A 10,562-nucleotide genomic window follows, 5' to 3' on the forward strand; every position below is an offset into this window, starting at 1 on the left:
GTAAATTACGTCGGCGAATTTTTGTTGCACTTTTGGACTTGATTGGGCTCCTGTGCTGGGATTTCTGGATTGTTAAATTGGAGTAACAGTAAATCGCAATTAGTAATAGTTTATATATTTGTTATTTATTCATGATTTTTAAATATTAAAATTCATAGTATAAATATTTAATTTCATCGTTACATAAAAAAAAAATTCACATAAATGTGATAGACTTGAGCATATTTGCAACCGATCTCTTCTTTTCCTGCTTGTTAAGCAAAGGTTCTCAGTAACACTTGGTTACCGTTTATCTTCGTAGTCATTCTATTTCGAAATACTATTTCGAAATATAAGTTATTTACTTTTTAACCTGTATTTCTATATTGTTTGATTATGTAATTAAAAATTGTTATTAAAAAAAATATAATTAATATTATAATTCATGAAAAAGTAGAAAAATGATTTTTGTTATGCGATCAAAAAACTCAGAAATATGTGTTAAAAGATAAAGGACCTACTTCAAAATGGAGGAAATAATATATAAATGCTCAAAAACATTTTCCTAGGATTTTTCTTACTACAATATTGCACAATATGCCTAAGCTCCCTATTATATTAACAATTTTTTTTATAATTCAGTAGCTCCAGTAGTATGTGACGAATCTTAACTAATTAATTGCACATGCTTATCAATATTTTCATCATTTATATAGTCACGCATAATATATATCTCTCAGAAGGTAAGGAAATTCTCACTCGATTATAAGAGAAATCTATGATGAGATGAAGTAATAAAATAATTTAATTATTTCATCTCATCCTATAAATCAAGAGTGCACTTCTCTAAAATTGTGAGAATTTCAGCTATTTTGGTGCACCCACCTCCGAATTCTTGTTATTCCGAGAAGTACAACCAGTTTCATACATGACAGTTCAATTGAATGTAATATGTTTATCAAAAAAATATCAAAGTGGACGATTTAATCATTCCATACTAGAAATAATCGTATATTTTGCTCCAATAATTTTATTTGTACCTTTTTTTGTTAATTAAAAAAGTAATTAATGGTACAGATAATACAAGTAAAGGGGGAGGGAGTTAATATGCTCTGTTACAATAAATCTGTGACAATGTGATATTACATGATTTGTTTTCTTATCTCCGAGTATTTATAAACACTTTCTCTGGCCTAAAAGTTTTGGATAAAGACTGTGTCATTGTTGAGTTGCAAGTGATATTTTTTTCGAAGTGTAATTAACCAAGTTTTTGACCTGTGGGTTGCCCAACTTCAAATGAAACAGGGACGATGATATGGAATGCAGTAAAAAAAAAACTGTTAGAAACGAGTTTAAAACCTCTTGTTCGATTAAGTATTTAAATATGCAACAAAAAGTGTTTTCTCCAAAAAATAAAAAGTTCAGAAAAGCTTAATCGTAAATATAACAATTGATAGCAACTTTTTACATCCCTTGCATTCCACAAGTGATCATAAATATAACAATTGCAAGATAGCAATCGCAGAATATCTGACTGTTTAACAAAAGAAAATTTGTAGATAATTTGACTACTCTGGTTTGGTTGTCACTTGTTTATCATAGCCATGGGAATACGACTGTCACTACTCTTGTTCAATTGAATATTTGAATGCGTAAAAATAAAATAAAAACTTCCATTGGTAATCAGTCATATTATCACCTTTTCAGTACAAGTATAGAAGCATAATAATAATACATCAACATGTTTATTATTACTTTTCCAGTAAAATAAATTCTTAGGACCAAAATACCTTACCAAATTGCTAGTAACTTGAACTTGACATCGTAAATCCAACACTTGCAATTTTATGTAGTTTAATTCCGATATCACATGGAACACTAAGAGAGGGCAATATCCATTGCATGGTAAGATGAAGATGAAAAAGTAAATGCATTCATGAGTTGGCAATCAAATAATCCTCGGACCCTTCATCATCCGGAACTCCTTCCTCAGGTCCTACTTCGGTTTGCTTTGAATTACCTGACCAACCATAAAGCTGTCTCCTGGCATCTCGTCTATGTGTCTTTTTAGCTGAGTTAAGTTCTTTGAACTTTTCTTCAAACTTGGCTTCATCCTCGGGTGAGAAAAAGACAACCTCCTTCTCTCCGAGTTCTTCATACATTTTCTCTATTTTGGCCTTCCACAAGAGGCCCATTTCAGTGTCCATCTTATTGTATGGTGTCTTGAGCAGGTATTCATCAATCCCACCTGCCTTATCTATGCAACGAATGGCATGAGTTGTTACTTTTACACGAACTTGACGATCTAATATGTAACTAAACAGCCGCTTCTCTTGTACATTAGGTTTCCAAAATCTCCTTGTCCTATAACCAACAAATCAGACACACACAACTATAATTAGTTCAAACAAGAAACTTGAGAATAACTCATTTCTAATCTAGGTTTCTCGTGGACTTCGTCAAAAAGATTGATGTTTAAAGAAACATAGTTCAATAAGTTGAACCTCACATTCATAATACAATTAAATAGAACCAAAGCCTTACAGAGTCTGTCTTTCCACTTACTTTCCGTAAATGATTAAGCACAATAATAAACAATCCTCCGACATTACAACACTCTCTCCCTTCACAAATTAGCATAATAAAGTAAAGTTTAATATATCAAATCTCCCTTTCTTTACCTTTCTAACATATACAACATAAACGTAAAGTACGCACTACACACACCAACAACGTGAATACCATTACCTACTGAAGAAATACGGTAAGAAACGAGCCGTAAGAAACAAGTTTAAGTGTTTAACTATGATGATCACCCTGTATCAAATATCTGCATTCTCATAAAAATTAGATTACCCTAAAACAAATTTATGCCAACACAACACTACGTTTCATGGGGGCATACCAGATATAAGAACCTTTTTACCTGTTCCAGCTTCCAATTTTCTTCTACTACCAACACAGTATACTAGTTTTTGTGAGTTTTTCAATTCTTAAGTTTATTCAAATTTAACAAAAATTCTCACATATAACATTAGTCTATATTAGTAGAGAAATTTACTATAAGGCCTTTAATCAACCGATCTCATATTTAATTAGCCGCATAAGTAATTTATGTTCCGTGTGTAATAAACGTTGAAATTTAACCAATGTTACCTGCTTTTGTAGTTTTAACAAATTTTTGTGCTTTTCAACCGATCAATACAACAACGCTCTCTCCTCATTCCTAGTCATAAATCCTTGTAATAAATATTAGCAACAAGAGCCTACTGAGCACAAAATTAATTTTCGATTATTAGCAACTAGATTATAACAAACAAAACTGTTTACCAATTACAAGTAATACATCATACAACATAAGTCCGACTATCAAATATAAACACATGAATGAATTGTGATATTGAAATACTACTATTTACCGATGTGAAAGCATATCATTTGTAGCAAATAACGAATCCGGGAGCTTGGAGAGTTAAAAACAAATAAAATAGTTTCGGCGTGAGAGGGGAGAGAGGGTACTAACGTGTTTCCACCTTTCTCACTGACATTATTGCCGTACTGAATATGACGGCCGGCGAAGAGTCCCCGGTGGGCCCTACCCATAACCACCCTGCTATTGGGAATGGATTTCTCCAGTGACTCTTTGACGCCGGGTGCTAATTTCTTCTCGCCTCCTATCTTTTTAATTAGCTTCTTCATCATTTCCTTCGATCTGAACGCCATCCCTCTCTCTCGATCTCGATCTCTCTCTAGCGATCTCTCACTAGAACTTATTTGTAAAATTTGGGGATTTGTTATTTAGGGTTTTGGGGCGGGTTTTGTTGTTGCACTAATTCATACTGTCACTCCCCTCTCTGCGTATTCCTTCTATTTTTTTTAAAAAAAAAAGTAATTTACTACTTTTATTACACGTACATAAAAATTGTAATATAAATATATTATAATTTTTGTTGTGTGAAAAATTCTGATTAATAAATTCCTACTATATTCTTATTATTATGCAGAAGTTTATGTAACATCAAACTGAGGAAAAATTATTGGGAAATATTAGACATTTAAAAAAATTCCAAAAAAAAAAAAATTCAAGCTGCATCTTTTTATTTGCATATAAGTTAAAAAAATAATCATTTTATTGGATATTCAATAATTAAATAAGACGGACCTATATAATTTTATCAACTTTACTGCTAAAATCATGATTTGACACATCACTTGGTCCAGAGTATTTTTTGAAAAATAATTTGGATACTCATTCAATTTTTTTCACCATATTCTTTTTACCATCTTCGTCATAAAAATTTATACTTTTCACCATATTTTTCTTACCATCTTCGTCATAAGAAATTTAGACTTACTCATATTTGATCATTATTTTCTCTTATATTCATTTTTCTTTATATAATTTTTATATAATTTTTCATCCAATTCTCCCCTCATTCCATCCATCCATCCAAGTGACACACAACCTAAATATCTAATTGTGAGAACTGGGAAGCTAATAGTCTCTTGCATAGTCTGCTGATGACAATTGATGTACAAGTTCCCATACTGATCAGATCAAATTTCTTGGGGTAGAATAATTAGTTGATCATGAAACATCAAGTTTCTGGTTCCCAGTTCGGCAAAAAAAAAAAAAAAGTTTCTGGTTCCCAGTAAATCCCAGCTACAAATAAGTGCAGACTATTCTACACCAACATCAATAAAATCATTCATACAACTGCAGAAGCGGGAAAAAGGATTTTCATGATGAAAAACCAAGTTAATTAAACCCAGAAGTAAAAAAGAAATGACAGCTAAGAGCAGACAGTTTGTCACTGGGAGCTTCCATTTGGCCTTGTTGACTGTGCAATCGTCGACCTTAGGTTTTCATAACCTTGCATGCAAGAATAAGTATAGTCTGACATTGCTCGGAAAAGCTCAGGCAGCCTGATTTTAAGACTCCCCAGTGACTTATCTCTCACCTGAATACAATGTTTTTGGTGAGCTTCCACTTCCTCGTCCAATTTCTTCTTCAAGCTCTCCACTTGGAATTGTCTCTCAACAATAGGGTCTTTAGGATCTGTCTCGACGCCCTTATCAGGATCAAAATCATCAGGCGGGGTTCTGCGTTGCATGTACTTCTGGTACCAGTCCTCAAATGCCTGGTTCTTGCGCAAGTACTCTTTTCTTGTCTCCTCACATTTCTCCTTCAATTTCATTTCGTCTTCCTGATGAACAATTATGGCTTTTATCACAGCTGAAAATGAGGCAATTGCAGTTTTTGCAATCTCATCTGGAAGTTTCTCGAGAAGGTCATGCCAAGAAATGAGAAGGGGTTGAATAGGAGGATTCTGAGTTCTTGGTGGCGAAGAAACTTTTTCCTTTAAGTTGCTCTCGATGGGAATAAGATTTAATTTCAACCAGCTGTTAAGGGCTTGAATGTATTGTTTCTGATTAGTCACGAGCTTGTCAAATTGCAAATGCCATTCTTGAACTACATTCCAAAGCTGGATAGTACGCTCATGGTGATGTCTGCTTGTTTCCCTGATATACCCACCAGCTTCCCTCGGATTTCCAGCAAGATCTAGGGATTTCAAATCTTCAACAATCTTCAACTGGCTCTGGTGATGCAAGTTCATGGAATCCCACATCTTGGTAGTCCTGAAAATAAAATTAATACATTTATATGAATGTTAAAACAGAAAACAAGCACGCTTTAGTTCTGATATTTGTGCTGTGCTGAAACTGGTAGATACAAGCAGCTGACTAGAAGTGGATATACGGGTTTATCTTTGTTATCAATTGACACACATTTATATAAAGCATGGTATATTACCAATACGCAGAGAGCCAGTTTTCGCCCCAAAAGTCAAAAACTTTGCAGTGAAAATATATCTCACACTAAGCCATTAGACACGTGAAAGTAAAAGAAGAAATATAGTTTATTTATTGAGACATTCTTCTCATATCATGATCTCCAAGAACTTCCAAGTACACAAAAAATGGCTTTCGTATCAAATAAGTTGCAAATGAAACACAAGTACAATTAACAGTTACCATGTGGGGACTTCAGGTATGGTTCATACTTCTTGCTAAAGATGGTAAAAAAGGTTCTTATTCACGAGTTTAACCAAAGTGTAAGCTAGATATAGAATTCAGTATTTTACACGCTAGAATGTTCTAAATTAGTTATGGACTACAGATGTTCACCAAGTTGCTACACGACACAAAACTTCTACAAATGCCCACCTGAAGTAGTTCACTGAATATAAACTTCATACTGCGGCCACATAGATTGAGTGTGTTGCACATTATGTCATGTATGCCAAAATAATAAGACCAAGTAGCTTCCTGAAGCAATATTTGACAAATACGTGGCAATTTACGGAATCTTAAATTGAGAAAATAGCTATCCAATCTGACTGATGAACATATGATATAATAGTACTATGATATAATAGTACTGAAATAGTGAGATCATTTAAGAACATAACACGCTGTAAGATACATGTTGTTCGACAATATCATGCATGTGTACCAAACATATTATTAATAACGCTTAAACATTCTTTAGGAGGATAACTTACTCCTCAACAAGAGCGACAAGTTTTGGGTATAGCTGATCGTCGCGTATATGGTTTACTTCTGAAACTGTTGAATCCAAACTCTGCATATCAACTATGTATCTTGTGTGTAAATGACTTACAGCAGCCTTTGTCTTCTCCAATGATTCAGAACTAGCACCACGTTTTTTCAGCTTGTTCAGCTGGCCCACTTTTCTCTGATACTCAAGCTTCATAAGCTCACCAGCCTTGACAACAAGAAAAGAGAATAAGATTCAAAATATTGGTCCGAATTTAAGTTGATCTACAGACAATAGGTAATGGGTCAGATAAAGGTTCTAGAGCCATTTCATAATTTTTTTTTTAGCCATAAGCGATGCATAAATATGTGGTAATGATTTCAAAGGGTCAGGATGCAGGCATGCAGCTATGAGCATTGAGCACTTCAACAAATTGTGGCAAGGTGAATTACAGCATGAAACCAACTAATTTAAATGCTCTGAAATACCTTCACTTCCTCATAAAGCTTCTTCTCCCACGCCAGTAACTTATCCAAAACAGTGGCATGAGTCTCGTATTCCTCGGCATCATAACTATCTTTCCCACCTTCACCATTTGGTATTCCTCTAAATGATTTGTTCCACGTAATAACACGCATTACCCTTGCTGCGTGGTCAATGTGTCCTGCATTTTATAGAGTTCAATTTGTGAAAACTTGCTTGTAAAGATATTTGCAAATCAAAAAGGTTTGAACATTAAAAGGATAGCTTTGACTCTCAAATTACAACATTGTCTTACATGGCCCTCTTGGCCAGACTGATAAACATTACTCATATTTAGACAAACGAGGATTTTTCATTAGATGAGAGGGTATACAAGCTACGGGGGAAGTCCTTCTCACAAATATGCAGGTCTTACAGTGATACAGCAAGTTGCAAAAAAACGAATTGGAAGAGGATGGACAATATTTTAATCTCAGCTTTCTGCTGAGGGATTAATAATACAACGGTGTATGCAATTTTAATATTAAAGTGTGTAATCAATCACAAACACACACATTAATACAAATGTTTGTGTTGGTATATATGATAAAAAATACAAAGAAAGTTTGTGACTAGTTCATGTTCGAAATAAGGTAAGTAAACCTTAGACCCAACACCTTTAATCTCCAAACGTTAAGAAAGATTTCCACTTCACAAACACTGCCAATTCTGAAGAATGGAGGAGGCAAAGGCAATTGCTTCAACCTACTTATCACAAGCAAACCTTTACTGACTGTGGAAATAGATTCAGATAGCAAGTAGCCAAGTTAATACCCCTCATATCTTGTGAAGAGGCCATAAAAGTATTTAAATTCTGCAACTGATCATGTGGATAGAATTTCCCTGTTATTGCACAAAATTACTACTAATTTGAAGTTTCAACCTTTGCAAGAAAAAAACATTTTGCATCGGTGAAAAGACTGACAACAAAAGAAACAATCTTTGAACAGGTAAAAAATTGTAAGCTCCAGAATTGTTTGGCACGTTTCTTCACATGGAAAAAAAAATAAAGGTTTACCTAATCACAATAAGACCATAGATCATGATACATATTTCATTGACTTTAAAAAGGTTAAAAAAACATGGTACAGACAACTGGAATACTTTAAGGAACTAATGCTGCGTCTGGTTAGGGTGGATGGAATGAGTGAAATTAGAAGGGTAAAATACTGGGTAGAAGGGAAGACTGGAAAAAAATGAGTGAGTGCATATATTTCATTAACTTTAAAAAGGTTAAAAAAACATAGTACAGACAACTAGAATACTTTAAGGAACTAATGCTGCGTCTGGTTAGGGTGGATGGAATGAGTGAAATTAGAAGGGTAAAATACTGGGTAGAAGGGAAGACTGGAAAAAAATGAGTGAGTGCATATATTCTACGATGAGATTTGGGTAGAAAATGAGTATGATAGAGGATAGAGCATTCCTTCACAAAGTGGAGGGTTTAACCTCTAGTTAAGAGTGATAGGAATGGAGTGGTGGAAGGTATGAAAATTTTAAACATTTAGTTGTATTATAGTTTAAATTTGTTTTTGTTCCCTTTATTTTCATTCACCCAAACCAAACAAAACATAAGGAAATACTTTCTGCAGACCTTCAAGGAAGACATCAAATTATCATTTCAAAGTAATGTGCAACCAAAGGGAGGGGAGGCTTTCAATTTCTACTTGGTGCTAGGCTTTGTAATTTAGTACCGAGGGTAATTTTTATCATTGAAAAAGAAAGAACTTTACAGATGCTTTGCTTTAACTACTATTACCGATATTCTTAGCATTCCAAACTTTTGATATTCGATATTTCAAATTATTTTAGTAGAACTTCGGACAACAATTTCTGCATATATGACTTCAAGAAATGACTATGCATAATGCCTAAGTATATTCGCATGCTTTGTCAATAACAATGTGCTTTATAAGAACACAGCTTTCTTCATCGCAGATTCACTGAGCTTTGACAGACATAAAAGTTCAAAGTGACCATTTTTACCCAGTAAAAATTCACAAATAAAACAACTGCAAATGACAGGTTAATCATATATAATGACACTTGGTATGTCACTCTTGCTAAACCTATTTCCCAAACCTGAAGCCCAAGTCAATCATCTCAGACAATCAATCAATGTAGATTGTAGGCATAATAAAATAGTTAAAAAGTCAGAGACATAATTATTACTAACACATAAAGGTAGTCACCTCGATTATCAGCAAAATTGGAGTGATAATGCAATCTAGTTGCCTCAAGCATCTTTGACACCTCTTGTGCACATTCAGACGCCTTCAAGAAATGATCATCAATATCACCCAATATCTTCAACAAGTTTACACTAGAATGGCCAGCCCCACCTTTACTATAATTTCCTGGCATTCGCCGCATATCAGGAGGAGCAGTGTTAGAATGCATAAACTGTTTTTCCTTTAACCCTACCATCACTGGTGTCTCCTCCTCCTCGGTAGTGAACCCTTCCATCACCACCTTCTCTGGCGTTTTAGGCTCACTCACCTCACTAAATTTCCCACCCACCATACCATTATCATGATTCTTAGTATCATGATTATTATGATTTTGAATCTCATGCTCACTATATCTCTCATCAAAATCATCATCTTCACCTTCTTCCTCTTCCTCCTCCTCTCTAACATCCTCCATTTGTCCATGCATATTATCAACCATAAAGAAATAATCCCAAGCCATCCCTTTCGAATCAGGTGGAGGTGGTGCCACCGGAGTCCTAGGCGGTGTCTCCTCCTTCCCCACAACACCATTTCTCCTCTTCCTCAACTCCAACCCCCCAGCCTCCTCCCCTTCCTTTTCCTCCACCTCCTCCACAATCTCCACACTATCCATCTTCCTAATATCCTTGGAAAACACCGGCATTGTCACAGACCGCTGCAAAGGCGTGGCAGGAGAGAAGCTAGGCAGCGGTGGAGGCGGAGGAGGAAGGCCATGATCCATCATAGGAGGAGGAGGGGGTTTCGAAACAAGCGAAGGAGGATCAATGGGACCTAATTGAACAAGATGGTCTTGCTCTTGACCCTCACCCTGAGCATAATCACTCAAAGCAGCACCAGTGTTCTTCAAAGCAACAGCATACCCAGAATGACCAGAAGCAAATGCATTTCGAGCAGTAACAGCCTCTTTCATAAAGTTCCTCCTCTCTTTACATCTTGACACTGATTCTTCATTGTCAATCTTGGATTGAGCACAACCCATTTGCTTAAAACCCTTTAAAACACAAAATCAAGATATGGGTTTTGCAAAACCAACAAAATCTTGGAACCCCTTTTAAGCACAGAATCAAAAAGGGCGTTTTACAAAATCTTGAAAGTATAGATACAGAAAAGTGTGTGTATGTGCTGTTAAATTAGGGCAGGAAATGGGGGTGATGTGGGTGAGAAAAAAGAGAGAAACGGACAAATGTGTTGGAGAGGGGTTCAGCAAAGCAGTAAGAGAGGACATACATGTAATGTAGTGATGATAGTACTTGTTGGTTTTTTTCCCT

At 35.1% G+C, this 10,562-nt stretch overlaps 2 protein-coding genes across 2 annotated transcripts; both read right to left on the reverse strand.

Annotated features, from left to right (window-relative positions):
- Positions 1 to 1,638: 1,638 nt before the first annotated feature.
- Positions 1,639 to 3,815, reverse strand: LOC108206387 (large ribosomal subunit protein bL28m). The gene is made up of 2 exons (XM_017376665.2): positions 3,503 to 3,815; positions 1,639 to 2,343 (listed from the first exon to the last, which is right to left on the reverse strand). Exons 1-2 carry the CDS (start codon positions 3,700 to 3,702, stop codon positions 1,914 to 1,916), a joined length of 630 nt encoding a protein of 209 aa, XP_017232154.1. The 5' UTR covers positions 3,703 to 3,815; the 3' UTR covers positions 1,639 to 1,913.
- A 716-nt stretch (positions 3,816 to 4,531) lies between these two features.
- LOC108206269 (protein ALTERED PHOSPHATE STARVATION RESPONSE 1) lies at positions 4,532 to 10,562 on the reverse strand. Its single transcript, XM_017376514.2, has 4 exons — positions 9,256 to 10,562; positions 7,030 to 7,205; positions 6,546 to 6,769; positions 4,532 to 5,619 (listed from the first exon to the last, which is right to left on the reverse strand). Exons 1-4 carry the CDS (start codon positions 10,271 to 10,273, stop codon positions 4,791 to 4,793), a joined length of 2,247 nt encoding a protein of 748 aa, XP_017232003.1. The 5' UTR covers positions 10,274 to 10,562; the 3' UTR covers positions 4,532 to 4,790.

The sequence above is a fragment of the Daucus carota genome, chromosome 2, assembly GCF_001625215.2.
Source record: "Daucus carota subsp. sativus chromosome 2, DH1 v3.0, whole genome shotgun sequence".
In the NCBI taxonomy this organism is placed as follows: Eukaryota; Viridiplantae; Streptophyta; class Magnoliopsida; order Apiales; family Apiaceae; genus Daucus; species Daucus carota.

What these genes read in the sequence shown, in the direction of transcription:
- LOC108206387 (XM_017376665.2), bottom strand. Translation starts at nt 3,702, where the DNA reads ATGGCGTTCAGATCGAAGGAAATGATGAAGAAGCTAATTAAAAAGATA. An exon ending in AGTGAGAAAGGTGGAAACAC is followed by an intron (nt 2,344 to 3,502) that starts GTTAGTACCCTC and finishes TGTTGGTTATAG; the next exon opens with GACAAGGAGATTTTGGAAAC.
- LOC108206269 (XM_017376514.2), bottom strand. Translation starts at nt 10,273, where the DNA reads ATGGGTTGTGCTCAATCCAAGATTGACAATGAAGAATCAGTGTCAAGA. An exon ending in CAATTTTGCTGATAATCGAG is followed by an intron (nt 7,206 to 9,255) that starts GTGACTACCTTT and finishes TATAAAATGCAG; the next exon opens with GACACATTGACCACGCAGCA. An exon ending in AGCTTTATGAGGAAGTGAAG is followed by an intron (nt 6,770 to 7,029) that starts GTATTTCAGAGC and finishes CTTGTTGTCAAG; the next exon opens with GCTGGTGAGCTTATGAAGCT.